Consider the following 17,560-nt stretch of genomic DNA (forward strand, 5'->3'; position numbering starts at 1 on the left):
GTGTCTCATTTTATTAATGTGCTAAGAGCAAAAGTTTGCTTTGAGTCATTATTTATTGTCCCAGCATTCTTATCAAAATGCACCATGTGAATTACCTGGAAATATGGATGGCAGAGGTTCAGAGTTGACATCAGACTTCTTCCAAACTATTGATTTTCTAAAGGAAATTGTGCTAGTCTACTTGCATGAAAGTTGTGTTTATATCTATTTCTTTAACACTGTTATGTTTTGACATAGTCTGATGATTTTGCTGAAATCTTTTTAAATACAATTTTTAATCTCTTATAGCATCATGCTGTAAGAATTTTGTAGAATGAAGCAACATGCCTGCAATCAAGCTTTAACTTTTCCCAAAGCAGTGCTATCCAAGAAAGATAGTGTAATCCACATGCTGAAGTTTAATTTTTCTAGTAGCCATGTTAACAAAAGCAAAAATAAGCAAAGGTGAAATTAATGCTAATAATATATTTTGGTTAAGCCACTTTAATCCAGATACTGTTTCAACACCTCATCAATGTGCAAGTCATTGAGGTAGTTTACATTCTCTTTCTCATATTAAATCTTAAAATTTCAGCTTGTATTTTATACATACAGGACATCTCAATTCCATTTGCCACATTGCAAGAGTTCAAAGCCACAAGTGGCTAGTGGCTATAGCCTTGAACAGTAAAACTCTAGGCCGTGGTATCTAAACTTTGTTTTATTAAATGTTGGTGTTAGGTGGATAATCACAGACCATTTTGAAAATAAAATGGAAGTTATGGATTATTTTGTTACAATAAAATGCACAGATAAAAAATGTAGTTTCTTGTATAGCTTCAGGAAGTTCAGAGACTTTCCAAACGCACATGTGTAAACCTCCCAACAGTTTTCATGGAGCTAATTTATAACATCTATATTCATACATATTATATTTCTTGTATGTACATCTAAAAATGTATAGATTTAGATTTATCAATGTGGAACACATGTATCATGTGTAATATACAGAAATACTTTTGTTGATTTATTTATGTACACATAAGGATACACAGTTGACCTTCTATATCTGAATAGTCAACCAACCACAGATAAAAAAATATTTGAACAGAAAGCCTCAGCTACTTATTAAGGCCCTTTGCAACTCAATGAGACGCTGTTTAAAAAAAAAAAAGACTAAGAAAGAGGGGTGTAGCTTAGAGGTAGAATGTCCATGGGTTCCATTCCCTCTACTGAAAAAAAAAAGATATACCTATATACCTGATATGTGTCTATTTAAGGGCATGCCACCTATAAAGATGGTATACATTTCCACATAAAATATGATTTATAGTATTCACCTTATCTTCTGAAGAATTATGTGATTATAATAGACATTTATAGACAAAACATTTAAAAGCTACATTTGAAGAACATTTAGTAACCATTTTGATGATCTAACATGAAGAATAATTTTTAGTGTGTGTGGTACTAGGGATTGAACCCAGGGGCATTCTACGTCTGAGCTACACCCTCAGCCCTATTTTTTTTTAGCTTTATTTTAAAACAGGGTCTTTCTAGGTTGATGAGAGTCTCATTCCTTGCTGAGTCTGTACTTGAGCCTGCGATCCTCCTGTCTCAGTTTCCCAAATACTAGAGTTACAGGTATGCTCCTCCACACCCAGGTAAGAAGAAACATTTGGCTTACATCAGTAATCAGATTCTTGAGTCATAAGTTGATTCTATTAGCCCATGTTAATTAAAGGTGCTTCTTAATCTAATTAGACCCATGGACTCAGTGACAGCATGGTAAAGGAGCTAGTCATTTTGGAGGCCCCACCATTGCAGCCAGCCTGGAAAGCATGTCACAAACTTTCCATGGCATAGCAGACTATTTGGCTGTAGTGAATTTTAGAGGTAAGAAAGGAAAAATTATAAGGTTTGCAAAATGGCATAGACTTTAGGGTGGTGGGAATGCCACTGTAAAAACAACTTTCCTCTTTTGGACAGCAGTCCCTGAATAGCTTGCTTTCCATTGCAGAGCCAGCCTTGTAAACTGACAGTAACATCTAATGATATTGTTCTTTAATGAATTTTAATACTTCTCAGAAAGTTAATTATATAAGTACTTTTTAAAACAAGATGTAAAGCCAGGTGTGGTGGCGCGCGCTTGTAATCCCAGCGCTTGGGAGGCTGAGACAGGAGGAATCTCACAGGTTCGAAGCCAGCCTCAGCTACTTAGGGAGGCTCTCGGCAACTTAGTGAGACCCTGTTTCCAAATAAAATATAAAAAATAGGTCTGGGAGTATAGCTCAGAGGTAGAAAGCCTCTGGGTTCCACCCCCAGTACCACCAAAACAAACAAACAAACAAACAAACAAAAAACCATGATGTAAGGTAGATGTGGTGACACATGCTGTAATCCTGGTACTTAAAAGGCTGACACAGGAAGATCACAGGTGTGTAGCCAGCCTTGGCAATTTAGCGAGGCCCTAAGCAACTTACTGAGAGCCTGTTTAAAAACTATAAAACAAAATAGGGCTAGGGGTGTAGCTCAGAGGTAGAATGCTTCTGGGTTCAATCCCCAGTACCACAGAAAAATCAAAATAAAAAAAGTAGCTCTCTGGGGGTGAAAGGGGTGAAAAGAGTGGGTAGTCATTTGAGATTCTAAAGTGGAAGGGTTGGCAATTATTTCTGTGTAGGTTATCTCAGCAGATATAGGACATCTCTAAGCAGACCATTCTCCCCTCCCTACCCTGGGGTACTTTTAGAATGGACATCTTATTAATATGATATTAACGTTCTGTTCCTAGAGTTGTATTTCTTTCTATTTATGAAAAGCTACCCAGAAAGCTTTTCAGCTACTGTAGAGAGGGTGGGAAAGGGATATCAGATACCTTCCAGTTAAGACAATTTAAAAAAAAGCCATTTTCATAACTAACTCCACAGATCAGAGTCGGTTAATTTAGAGTCTATGGCTAGAAATTCCTGGAAATATTTGCAATTTATTTTGACTATAGAAAATCACTGGAACACAAGAGTGACATGCTAAAGGTCAGAGATCCACCATCATTTGCTGTCCAACTATCAGGTTCTGTGCGGATTACTATAAATGCTCAACTTGTGCAGATGGCCCATGACTGGCCTTCTCAAGGTTAAAACCACAAAGGCATCCTAATGACTACTACAGTGGCAACAAAGTAACAATTTAAATTCCCATGACAGCGCCTGTTTTTTATTTTGTTTTTGTGTTTTGGTTTTGAAAATTGAAACTAGGGCCTTGTGCAAGCTAGACAAGCTCTCTGCCACTAAGCCACAGCCTTGATATTTCCTTTAACATTGAGAAAATTCAAACAAGTCTGACTGTAGGTGAATCCCGGAATCTAAACTGGCAGTTAGATAGTAAATACCTTTTACTTTTTCAGAAGTAAAAGCTATTGAATACCTTTTACTTCTGAAAACTGGACAAAATAGTGTGTGCACAGTGAATCTGTGCATGTAGAATCTCTAAATGTAATATGTACATGTGAGACCAATATAATACACAGTCACGAGATAAATAAAATGCTAAAATTTTAGGGAAAAGCATAATAGGGTTTAAACAGGAAATTCATAATTATAGCCATACAGTTAATCATTAATACCTATTTTCTTGTGTGCGGTAATTGCAAAAATGTTATTTCTTCAATTTTATAATTTGATAACAAGAGTTCTCAGAGGAGCATAAAATATCATACATTAAAAACATTTTCTTACATTTATTTAATATTATATATTCCTATAATACCTAGTGGACAGTCTTTGACTTTTTGGTTTGTTTTTTAATAAACCTTTCACATTGGCCTTTTCCATGAGTTTGGGATTTTTCAGTATTAAAACGAAAACACCAGCCAGGCTTGGTGGTGCATGTTCGTAATCCCAGGACTTGGGAGGCTGACACAGAAGGATCTTAGGCTCAAGGACTGGCTCAGCAGTGTTGCAAGACTCATGGCAACCTAGGGAGACCCTGTTTCAAACTAAAAAACCAAAAATGGCTGAAGGTATAGCTTGGAGGTGAAATGCCCCAAGTCTCAGTACATGCCCCACAAAACAAACAAACAAACAAACAAACAAACAAACAAACAAAACTACCTAGGATTTTGCCTTTGGGTGATTCTAGAAAGTCAAATACTCTTGAGATAAGGGAATCCTAAAGGTTTTGAAACTTTTCTTAGAAAAATTATATACCTATACACACAAACCTATATATATATATATATATATAGTATATATATTATATATGTATATATATATACACACACATAATTACATATATATGTATGTATACAAACATTCATACACACACATATATATATAACAAAATATAAGACTATAATATGTACTCTATACAAATAAACTGTTATTAATAATTATCAACATTGTGACATTCTGGCTTTATCTGTTCAACCACACACACACACACACACACACACACACACACACACACACACACACACCATTATAATGCATTTTATTTATTTATTTATTTATTTATTTATTTATTTTTTGCGGGTCTAGGGATGGAACCCAGGGGCATTCGACCTCCGAGCTACACCCCTGCCCTATTTTTTATCCTTTCTATTTTGAAATCGGGTCTCACTGAGTTGCAGAGGGCCTCACTAAGTAGCTGAGGCTGTCTGCGAACCGTGATCCTTCAGTCTCAGCCTCCCAAATGCAGGGATTACAAGCATGCGCCACCACGCCCAGCTTGCATTTTATTTTATTTATTTATTTATTTATTTATTTATTTATTTATTTATTTTGGTGGTTAATTGAGTTTATTTTAGTACTGGGGATGGAGCCTAGGGGTGTTCTGAATTTGACCTACATTCCCAGCCCCCCTTTATTAATGTTGAAACAGGGTCTCACCAAGTTGCTGAGACCACTCACTAAATTGCTGAGGTTGACGCCAGGCATGGTGGCGCACGCTTGTAATCCCTGCACTTGGGAGGTGGAGACAGGAGGATCGTGTTTAAGAGACCCTGTTTCCAAATAAAAATAATATAAGATAGGTCTGAGAGTGTAGCCCAGAGGTAGAAGGGCTTCCAGGAACCCCAGTACCACCCCCCCCAAAAAAAAAAAAAAAATATATATATATATATATATATATATATATATATATATATATATATATATTGCTGAGGCTGGCCTTGAACCTGCTGCAGTCCTCCTGTTCTGGGATTACAAGATGTATCAACACACCTGGACCCTTACAATGTACTTTAAATCATGGGGATTGCAAACTTAAGTGTTATAACTAACTTGCTGCAGATCCTTCGTGTAATTTACTTCCTCTGGCATAATATGGAGGTATGAAAATAATATAACATGTAATCCTGAGATAAAGAATGACAAAAAATTATCAAGAGAACCTATTTCCTTTGTACTTTAGGGAAAATGGAAAACTAATTTCTTTGGCTCCAATGTATATAGCCTTAGAAAATGAAAACTTGACATTTGTACTTATTTCTTATATTCATTTCACCATCTCATGATTCATCACAATCAGGTTGATGCCAAGGAAAAAGAAAGGAGTGTAATCATTTTTATTGTATTCTTAAAAGGAACCACACATTGAGCCAGGCACTTCCCCAATATCTCTTTTCATAAATATTCAAACCCGTGGAGTAAAGGTACCTTAGCTCCATTTTACCAAGAGAAACTGAATTCACCACAGTCAAAGAGACAGAAAAGGCCCTAGGGAGTTGGTTACCTAGATAACAGAAGAGGCTGGGAAACTAGCAGGGAAGGGTGAGGCAACCCAGAGATTAGAAATACAGGAAGCTGATGCCACACCCAGGCTGCAGGGACAGAACAGGGTCACTGGTAGAAGCTGGAACCTGTAAGAGATGTTCCAGAGAAGCCCCCAGAAGGGGAGAAACCACCCACACACCTGCCACCTTATTTCTTACCCACCCACTGCCTACCAGAGTCTTCCTGTGGCTGAGGCCACTTTGAGATTATCCATGAAGAGAAAGTCCTCCAGCAGAAATCCCCCGTGATCCCAGTAGAGCAGGGGTGGCCAGTGAATCCACTTAAAGGAAAGCAGGCCCAGGATCCACCCCCAGGGGCGCTGTGTTGAAGCAAATCCAGTTTTACAGCTTGGTTCTTCTGCTTTGCTGAATAATCTGGTTTTACCAAGTAGAATACATAAAAGGATCCATTTTTAAGGGAGTTTGCAGGAAATACAAATTTGCACATTTTCTCATGATTTTTTCAAGCTATTTTCCCAGCCTTTTTCTTCTATCTAGTTGCCTGATCTAAAAATGGTAAAAGTACTTCTTAGGTAGTGTCTAGAGTTTGTGGAAATGCAGTTAATTGTTTGTCATGGTCCCACCACATGTCTAGAAAGAAAAAGAATATAATTTACCATCCATTTGGGGAAGCATGGTATACATTTATGAAACAATCAGTAAGCAAGAAAGTGCTAATTTATTTGTTTTACTAGAAAAAGACTGCTAGGCAGATATGAAGATACAATGGTCCATTAATAGGGCAAAGCTCAGAATTAGATGCTAAATCCTAGTGTCCTCTCTCACTGAGCAGTCATAGTTCACCAGGAGGAGCCTCCCCACCCCCCAATCCTGGAAACCACCCTAGCAGTACTGACTCCATGGGGTGGTTGGAGGAGCAGAAACTTCCCCTTCCCATCATGGTATCCACAAATCTCCCCTCAAAACCAGTGGTTCCTAATCCTAACTGTATATTATAGTCAGCTCTGGAATTTTAGAATGAAATATCCATTCCCAGGCCCTGTAATTCATACTAAATCTAAACCTCTACGCTCTGGTAGCTCCCCTGGTGCTTGGGACAGGCACTGAAGCATGGGACCCACTGCTGGCCAAGCTGGAGGGCCTTCTGGAAGCCGGCCTTTCTCAGTGTCTGTGACAGGGTGAGGGTGGAGTGCCATCCACTAGCAAAGTAGAAAAGGCACCAAGATGTCCTTTTTATTGCTTCATGATTGTGCCTCTGCTTTTCCTGGATACATAAATATTGATCTCAGTAGCCTTATCTCCAAGTTGAAGAAGGACAGTTTTCAAGTTTTTACATAGCCTTTTATTCCATTTTTGCTATTTATTTATTTATTTATTTATTTATTTATTTATTTAGCAGACTGAGATGGAACACAGGGGCATTCTACCCCCGAGCTATACCCCTAACCCTATTTTTTATTCTTTATTTTGAAACAAAGTCTAAGTTGCAGAGGGCTTCACTAAGTAGCTGAGGCTGTCTGAGAACCTGCATTCCTTCCTCCTGTCTCAGCCTCCCAGCTATTGGGATTTCAAGCCTGTACCACCATGCCCAGCTAGCCTTTTACTAATTTTTTAAACAACTTTATTAATTGTATGGTTTACATACACTTTACCCATATAAGTGTATAATATATTTTTTGTTTGTATGTTCACGGTGTGGTGCAGCCATAACCACAATTTTATTTTAGACAGTTTCTATCTCCCCCTGATAGGAACTTTGTCTTTTTCTTTCTCTTTTCACTTCATTTCAGATGCACACTAGTATTTGATACACGTCACAAGTGGATTTAGATTTACAGGATCTGTTTTTCTGCTTTCTTTCTTCCTTCATAGGTGTAGTAAAAGTTGGTTTGATTTTATTCCACTCTGTGACATGTCCCTTGTCTGTGTGCACCTGGGAGCCTGGCATGGACAGAGGTCCCTAGCTGAGAGAGCTCAGGCTCTACGCGTTGCTGCTCTAGCTCCTGATTTCCTCTCAGGTTCATGGATTTGCTGTGACAGAAGATTGCAAGCATATAAATGCTATCTTTCAGAATGAGGACAAAAGATAATTGAATTGTACTGGTCCATTGTGTGCCTATGTCAGGGGGAAATCAACATCAAGAAAAAGCATTCCGTCTTGATGGAAGCCAGAAAAGCCTTCTATCTGATTTCCCCCTTCTCTGAAGTCCTGTAGTACATACCACCTCTGCACTCCCTCTGGGCCCACTGATTTCCAGTCTTCTGTGTTTTCATCCTCTTACTAGAATTCCCTCCTGCTTTAGGGTGGACGTGTACTGCTCTTCTTGGCTTTGACCTTCCCTCCAGCTGCTGATATAGGATGGAATTCCTAAGGGGTGTGTGTGTGTGTGTGTGTGTGTGTGTGTGTGTGTGTGTGTTATTAATCTTATAGGACAAATCAGTTTTTCAGTTTTAGAACAGGAAGGTTTTCTTGTTTTTCTTTTGTTGCTGTTTTATTTTGTTTTCATTTTAGAGCACTCATTTGCCCTAAATATCTTCTCAGATGCAAATCACAAGATCCTTGCTAACTTTTAACTCGATCCAGAGTACTTCTATCTTTGGCCAGTGCTAAACCTGAGTGGTATGACCCAACGGGACATTACCTTTTAGTTCCTCAGTTTATCCATAGAATGAGGCCAAGTGCAGAGTCCCCAGAGTTGCTCAGGGGAACCAGGTAGACAGCACAGGGACATGCCTAGCACTGGTGTTAGTTACTTTTCTCTCATGTTCATTCATTAGTCTTGGGGTCCTTTCCTTTTTCTGCCAGTCCTCTCCTGTTCCCGGCTCCTCTCCCCTCTCCCCTCACCTCTGCCCACCTGCTGCATGTGGTAGTAGTGGGAAAAGTTTTCTCCCTTATGTCTTAAAAGGAGCACTGCAGTTTCCTGAGCTGGATCAGTTGGGCGTATTCTCAAGAATTTCATTCCACCTGCTAAATTTTGTGAATTGTGCTCAATTATTTCATGAGTTTTAAAAACAAACAGGCACTTTGAATATCAGTGAAATAACTTGATTTTATACAATTAACCATCTACTGAATACTGAATGAGCCCATGAAGTGATCAGGGCAATGATCAATTTACAAGGTTGCTATTTACTGAATAAAGAATGTTATTAGGAAAGTCTTGTCAGTTCTCATAGGAATAATAATGGTATTGGGTTTATATGGGGAACTCTGCTCAACTTAAGTAAATGCTTATTGTTTGCAGCCTTTAGCATTCAAATTTCATATGTCTGCAGTTTATTTCAAATTCAAGTATATATAGATATTTAGAACTCTGTGGGTATAAACATGGCAAAATGCAACAATGTTAATTGCTGAATCTAAGTAAGCAGTGGGAATATAGGCATCCATTGTATTATTCTTTCAATTTTCCTGTATATTTAAAAATTTCTGAATAAAAAGCTAGAGCAGTATATATGGAAAATATAACTTAAAAAGGAGTAGTATATATGGAAAATGTAACTTAAAAAGTTCTACAAGATTTGGACTTAAATATAAGTAATTTTTACTTATGTCATTATACTTTTGTATATTGTTTTTTCATATTTTATTTATATGTGGAACATATTGAAAATGGTGTACATTTAGATTGTGCTTCATGCCATCTCCCCCCGACCCCCATCTCCCTTCCCCTCTCTCAGTGAAATAACTTGATTTTATACAATTAACCGTCTACTGAATATTGAATGAGCCCATGAAGTGATCAGGGCAATAATCAATTTACAAGGTTACTATTTACTGAATAAAGAATGTTATTAGGAAAGTCTTGTCAGTTCTCATAGGATTAATAATGGTAACAATGAGTGTCCAGGTTAACCATTGCTATATTCATACTTTTATATATATTCAGATGTAGCTCCTCCATTGATCAACCTCAGCTTTCTTCCTCTCCTATCCTTCCATTCTAGCTTTGCTGAGATTTCCCCTCCATTATCTGGAGTCCCTCTAGTATTACCACTACTTTTGTATATTGTAAAAATTTAAAAAAAGCTTTCTATTTATCCAGAGCAATTAATTCTTTTGAAGTCACAAAATGTCAATGCTTATGACACATCTCTAAGTTGTCATTATAACCAACATTTAAAATTTTTAAAACCATTCAGTAATACAACCCTCCCAAACTACTACTTTGAACCTACAAATCTGGTGGATTTTGGCCACTTCAGTGGAAGCAAGTAATTAATGATGTTGGTTAATTGAGAGGACTGCAATCAAATCCCTTTGAAGCACCATAAGGAAGCACTTTTTAAAAGATCTTTTTAAAAAAATCACTCATAAGCCTATATTTTGAAGGAAAACATGCTATACATACACTTGCTGGAGGTTAGTAAATTATGACATGTGTTTGCCACAAGAGCAAGAAGCAGGTGGGGTTGTAGCATGGAATCTTGCATGGACCAGAGCAAGTGGCCTTCTTAAATTTTCTCACTTGCCAAATGGAATGGTAACACCTCTTGACAAATAAATGAGATACTCTAGACATAAACAATCAGTAGAACAGTGCATGTGGTCGTTACTTTATCTAATCTGAAACAGATATGGAAATGTAGATAAATGAATATGCTGTCCAGGTTCTAAAATTATAGTGTGGGAAGGAGATGGATTTGCTAAATCTCTATGTAGGTTAGTCCTTATCAAATATGATCTTCAACAATTAAATGATTCTTTTGGAGATGTTAAAAGAAATCAGACCTAGTTATTCAGACAGAGAACTTTTAAGGAGAGATTTCAGCTATGTGTTCTGGTATACTTCACCATTTTTTTTTTAACTGGAATACCTATTGGTATGAATTCCATTTAGCTTGGTATAGTGGCACACAACAGATTTTAATTATAAAATAAGCTTACTTTGTGACCTTTCCCCATTTACTAGCTATGGTATTCTTCTGTAAAATATCAGATTACTACTATTAGTTTTCTCATGTACAAAAGCACATGACCTATTTTGTGTCAAGGAAGAAGGTATATGAAAATACCTTTAAATAAAGTGGAATAATATAAATTACTACCTTTATTGTTACTGCCACTTTTCTTAACTTAAATAATTTCATAGCCATGCTGTGATTCTGCTATAGGTAACAGGTACTTTATATTTTGATTTAACTGAGGATGTTCAGAATTGAACCCAATAGTGAGCTTCTATTTTTTTTTAAATTATATTTGGCTCCCTTTCCCTACTATCTTGCTTAAGTGTGAAAGAAATAATTTATTGTATGCCCTTCAAAGGAGCATACAAATGTTTTTCACCTCTCAAAAAACTTAGTAGCCGGGCGTGGTGGCGCACGCTTGTAAACCCAGCCTTCAGGAGGCTGAGACCAGAGGATCGTGGTTCACGGACAGCCTCAGCTACTTAGTGAGGCCCTCTGCAACTCAGTGAGAGAGACCCTGTTTCAAGATAAAAAATAAAAAAATAGGGAAGGGGGTGTAGCTCTGAGGTCGAATGCCCCCAGGGTTCCATCCCCAGACCCGCAAAAAAAAAAAAAAAAAAAAAGGAAAAAGAAAACTTAGTAAACTCTCTTAGTTTATCTTATCACAAGACAAGTTTTGTTTTTCCATCCCTAGTGTCCCAGTTAGAAGAATAATTCTGTTCCTAGACATAATGAAGTGAAATTCTAAACCCATAATAAATAGGAAAAGTTGCATGTTTGGTCTTTCTCCTTCAGCTTGTATCATTCTGCACTGGTGAATATTTAGATGGAAGAACTCTAGGGAGTTCCCGAGATCCACTGGAAGGGGTGGGTGATTTGGAAGGCTCTGGTGGACCTTCATGTTCATGCTGAACTGAGACTTAAGTACACCTTCAGATGCAGCATCGTCCTTAGAGATCTCATCTCCACGATGAGCCAGATGTCTCCCATACTAGCAATTTGGGCTTCAAAAATTCAAGAGGCACTTTGAAGGAGACATCGCCATCAGCTCTGCATCTGGCTAATGACAGCCTGGCTGTCATTATGAATGTCTGCATCAGCCCTGGATTTTGAAAGCCTCCGATGTCCAATGTCCATATAGAATTACTAAGGGTCTGAGGAGGGAGATTAAAGGGGTGCTTGTTTTTTTTAAAATCTGTGCATTTTGCCTTTCTGGATTAAAGGCACTGTTATCTTGTATCATTCCTCTATTAAACTCTATCTTTCTTTTTCTTTAACATTGTTACAGCATGTCAATGAAGAAAAGAGTGGGTTGACTTCCAAGTCAGGAGAGAAGAAAGGATCAGATGAGGTAATTTCCACAATACTGGGTTGTCCTTTTTCTCTTGAGTTAAACTGTGACTGCTGTCTTGGGATACTGAATAATGATGTAGTAAAGAGCTCTTACTGGAATAATGTCAAGCTCATTTCTAACTGAGATTTGATTTAAAGGTATAATTGGAAATCACAATAAGTAAATGAGCAAATAAATAAATAAATAAATATAAAGGAGCCTTTAGACATAGCTTCAATTTGGAAATAGAATTCAGTCTTCTCAAGTGTTTCCCCTGTAGGAATGGGTGAATCTTATTGTTTCGTTGGTGAGTGTGGCAGGTATATAAGGGAAGCCAAATACAGTGGTGGGAAACGAAAACTTTTCTCATGAGCGCTCCCTATGACAAGAGGACAGTGCTGGCCTACATCACCCAGTCATTCAGAGTCACAGACAAAAGGAGAAAACTGTTTCATCAGTTCTGTGGAAGGACTAGTAAAACCAAATCTCTGGGCTTTGAGATGGGCTTTCTTTGCACCTGTGAATTTCTCCTTTCACTGAATGACGCACCAAAATGTGCACTGTCGATACTGACCTACTTCTCTCTCAGGAAGGGTCATGGGAAAGTTCTGTCCTTCAAAAGCACACTGGATTTGCCTTCCTTGTGCTGCTGTTAAACCTCAGTAGCCCTAGCCATCTTCATTCAATAGATATTGTGTTACTTCCAAATTCTAAAAGGCCAGAGAGCCAGATCCTGAAAGATATATGGGAATTTGGAAAAAAAAAAACCCATTAATTTAGAAGACTACTTTATTTATTTTGTCTTTATACTATCAACATTGAACAGGTGTTTGTAACTTGATTCCTTTCCCCCATTTTCTGCAATCCCAAAGTATTCATTAAGTAATGGCTAGAGCTTGCAATGTATTCTGCACTGTTTATTCATCAATTTTCTCCATTTGTTTCTATTACCAATAACTATGAAAATATAATTTTGGCTAGGGGTGGTGGTCCATGCCTGTAATCCTAGTACTTGGGAGGCTGAGACAAGAGGAGCACAGGTTTAGGGCCAGCCTCAGCAACTTAGTAGACACTATTTCAAAATTGAAAAAAATAAAAAATAAAAAGGGCTGGGGATTTAGCTTAGAGGTAATCCCCCAGGGTTCAATCCCTAGTACCAAGAAAAAAGAAAAAGAAATATAATTTTATTATTTTTTACCAGCCAATTTTGTATTAAAGATTTTCCCCATGGAAGGTATTTTTTAAGGAATTACAAAGCAACAATGAACTTACATTAGCATTTCATTGGTTCTTTTAAAAATTATGAAAGAAAGAAAATTCTATATGAACACCCTCACCCCCACCCCCTTTTAGTGTCATGAAAGTCTTTTTGGCTTCACTTAGTACCTTGAATGATGATTCATTTTTTTTTATTGGAAGTAAATGTTAGGCCAGGCGTGGTGGCGCACGCATGTAATCCCCGCACTTGGGAGGCTGAGACAGGAGGATCGCACAGGTTCGAAGCCAGCCTCAGCTACTTAGTGAGGCTTTCAGCAACTTAGTAAGACCCTGTTTCCAAATAAAATAGAAAATAGTTCTGGGAGTATAGCCCGGAGGTAGGAGGCCTCTGGGTCCCACCCCAGTACCACCAAAAAAAAAGAAAAAAGAAAAAAGAAAAAAAAAAGAAAAAAGATTACATGCGCACGCATGTAATCCCCGCACTTGGGAGGCTGAGACAGGAGGATCGCACAGGTTCGAAGCCAGCCTCAGCTACTTAGTGAGGCTTTCAGCAACTTAGTAAGACCCTGTTTCCAAATAAAATAGAAAATAGGTCTGGGAGTATAGCCCGGAGGTAGGAGGCCTCTGGGTTCCACCCCAGTACCACCAAAAAAAAGAAAAAAGAAAGTAAATGTTATACATTTAATCTGTGTTTGGTGCCCTCTCTCCCCCTTCATTTTCCCTTCCCCCCTCGTTTTCCCTTCCCCCTTCCCGACTATTAATACCCAGGGTAACCTTGCTATATTCATACTTTTACACCTATTCGGATGTAGCCCCTCATTAATGAAGTTCAGCCTCCTTGCTCTCCTATCTTTCCATTCAAACTTTGTTGAGATTTCCATTCCATTATCTGGAGTCTCTCTGGTATCCCCTATGCTCCCTAGTTTGTGCATATTAGAGGAAACATATGTCCCTTCTCTTTCTGTGTTTGGCTGATCTCACTTAACATAATGCTCTCCAGGACTTTACATCTTCTTACAAATGACATGATTTTGTTCTTCTTCATAGCTGAATAGAATTCCATTGTGTGTATTTCCCATAGTTTTGCAAACCATTCATCTGTTGATGGGGACTTAGGTTGTTTCCATATTTTGGCTATTACAAATTGTGCTGCTATGAACATAGGTATGCATATATTGCTGTAGTTCTTTGTTTTCAATCCCTTTGGAATGATGATTCATTTTGACTGTTATTGGTACTGTTGATTTAGGCAAAAACTACTAACACAGAGTTGTCTTTTTATTATAACTGAATTATAAAACTTCTCATTTCCATATTTTTAAATTGGCTTGGAAATCACAATCACTGCTAAGAAGCCTGACTACAAAGACCTTCAGGGGAGAATTCACGGTTTCTGTGTTCCTAGACATAGACAATACTGTGATTCTTTTTTTTTTTTTTTGACAATACTGTGATTCTGAAACCAAAAGCCTGGGCTTCTACCTCTAGAGGAGGAAGATCATTTTTCTTCTATTAGTAATCAAACAATTCTGCCATTGCTTCATTGCAGTGGTGGGAAATTCACATTTAAACTCCTGCCCTTCTGCTAGAGCCTGGGTATATTGGTCTATTCTGCTCTGTTCTTCTGATCAGAACAGAGCAAAGGGTATTCTTTATCCTTGCTCCCTTGGCTTAAATTACTGCATTAGACAACATAAATTCAACAGTTTATTTGAGCAAAAAATAATTCACAAATCAGGCAGCACTCAGAACTGGAAGAATTTTAGAGAGCTCTGCCCATGTTTATTTTTCAGGGTAGACAAGCAGAGGAGGGGGTGATTGGGAGTCAAAGTTATTCCTAAAATGATATGTTTCCAAGTGTCTCTAATTATGCAATATGCACGTAAGCCATTGATGGGCTATTATAGCCTTGGAAACAGTTCAAAGCAGTTGTCCTACAATAGATATTACTTTAGCCTTTGTGTTCATGATTATAAAATCATATGCGATCTGTTCTACCTGCCATGGTGAGTTATCATCTCTGTTCTCAAAATTACTAGAGACTTTGTAAAACTGTGTCATCCATGTGTATATAATTGGTAGTACTGGAAATGGAACCTGGGGCACTTTTCCTCTGACCTACACCCCCAGCCCTATTTTATTCTTTCTTTCTTTACTTTTTTGGTACTGGGGGTGGAACCCAGGGGCTTTCTACTTCTGGGCTATACTCCCAGAATTTTTTTTTTTTAAAGTTTGGAAACAAGATCTCACTAAGTTGCTGAGAGCCTCACTAAGTAGCTGAGGCTAGCTTCGAACCTGTGCAATCCTCCTGTCTCAGCCTCCCAAGCGCTGGGATTACAAGCGTGCGCCACCACACCCGGCTTCTGTTTTATTCTTTATTTTGAAACAGGGTCTCACCAAGTTGCGGAGGGCTTCACTAAGTTGCTGAGACTGGCTTTGAACCTGTGATCCTTCTGTCTCAGCCTCCCAAGTACTGTGATTAGAAGCGTGTCTCACTACACTCAGCTTCCATTATTTTTTAATCTATTTTGGTTGAATAAAAATTCTTAGTTTGGGTTTTGGTAATAGATTTCAAACTTGTTTATACCACCGCCAAAGGTTAGATAACTTATTATCCCCAATAATATATAAATATACTGGTGAAGTCTTTGAAACAAAGTCATTTTGAAAATTTGTTTTCTACAATAACCGTACTTTTGGGGAGGTTTTCTCTTCCTTCTTTATTACTTTGCTGTATTTCTTAGATGTGCAAGAAAACAGCCCTAAGGAGAACTTTGGGAGGATGTAACCAGAAAAAAAAAAAAAGGTTTAAGGTTGAGAACACCATTATATTGTGCAAATTTCAGAGCTCTTTCTCTTTCCTTATTGTCACTAGTTACTAATTATTTTGGAATATCACCTCTAAAGAACCATTAAGTAACATAAAGATATCTGAAACAATATTAATAAAAGACATCATGTGTTATGTTGCATTTGTCACCCACATGCTTGAGGATGGTGTCTGGCAAAATGCCATGAGAATTCATGAGTTCATATAAATGATTATGAATTCTTAAGCCCTTCTCAGATGTAGAGAAACTATAAAGCCAAAAGGTACATGGTCTAGCAAGCTAAAGATAGAATGACTAGAGAGAAGAGAAATGAAAACACGTAACAGCAGCACCTTTAAATACAGTGGAACAAAGAAGCCTTTGCAAACCTGCAATCAAATCTATTTAAAGTGTTTGACTGACACATCTGGCCATACTGGGGGAGTGTGAGGCTCTCAGTAACTTATTTCAGTGAAGTCCTGGGGAGTAGAATTTAACGCATAAAATAGGCATGATCTCACAGAGTCAACCTTAAAAAAGCCTCAAATTTAAAAACGAATATATTTTTATGACTAAAGAAAAGGACATATAAGTCGAAGAGAATAGAAACTGTAATTTAAAGGAAAATGATAGTGGATGTTTTTTGCATTTTAGCATTAGTGGAAATCTTTTCTCTGCTATTTACCTTTTCTACTTCTTTAAAAATATATAAATTGAGCATTGGATGATTCAAGGTTTTTAAAAAAAATCTTTTTAAATTTTTTCTATCAGTAAAGTTGGTCTTTTTTTTAAATCATAGAAATAATATATACTTGGAGGAAACAAATAGTATCATCCAATTTTAACAGTATCACTACTGCTATAAAATTTTGTATTTTTAAATTAATGTAACATTGTATATTCATAATTATTACAGATACTGATCACTGTGTGATCTTTTAAAAAAAATCACACAGCTAAAATATCATCATTGAAAAAATTCAGAAAGTACCAAAGAATTTAAAGAAAAGAAATACCATTTTCTAGAATTCTAGCACCTAAAGAGATGACTGCTATTTACATCTTACTGCATTTACTATGTCTTTTAATGTTTCTATATAGTTCTCTCTCAGTATCCATAGAGAATTCATTGTAATACTTCCTAACAGATACCAATTTCTATGGGTGCTCAAAGTCCTCATAGAAAATGATATAATAAAGCTGAGACAGGGGGATCATTTGCAGCCGGCCTCAGCTAGTAAGTGAGGCCCTCCACAACTTAGACCCTGTTTCAAAATAAAGAATAAATATAGGCCTTGGGATGTAGCTCGGAGGTAAAAGATCCCTGCGTTCAATCTTCAGTACCACACACACGCACATGCACACACACACACACACACACACACACACACACACACAAAATGGCATAATATTTCCATATAACATAAAGCCTCCTCTGCACTTTAAATCATCTCTAGATTACTTATAATAATTCCCCATACAGTGCAAATTCAATGTAAATAATTGTTGTAATATTATTCCGGGAATAATAAGGAAGTAAAAAAGTCTACATGTGTTTAAAAAAAAGACAAAAATTTTTCC

The 17,560-nt window shown here is 37.4% G+C and overlaps 1 protein-coding gene across 1 annotated transcript in view; it reads left to right on the forward strand.

The window, feature by feature from the left end:
• Positions 1 to 17,560, forward strand: part of CAST (calpastatin) — a gene marked incomplete at both ends in the record, with an annotated part of 116,985 nt that overhangs the window by 2,210 nt on the left and 97,215 nt on the right. Inside the window, one exon of the mRNA XM_080707573.1 lies at positions 11,907 to 11,969. Within this exon, the coding sequence (XP_080563699.1) occupies positions 11,907 to 11,969 (63 nt within the window). The remainder of the gene's footprint in view (positions 1 to 11,906; positions 11,970 to 17,560) is intronic.

This window comes from Muscardinus avellanarius (genome assembly GCF_963383645.1).
Source record: "Muscardinus avellanarius genome assembly, chromosome: 1".
In the NCBI taxonomy this organism is placed as follows: Eukaryota; Metazoa; Chordata; class Mammalia; order Rodentia; family Gliridae; genus Muscardinus; species Muscardinus avellanarius.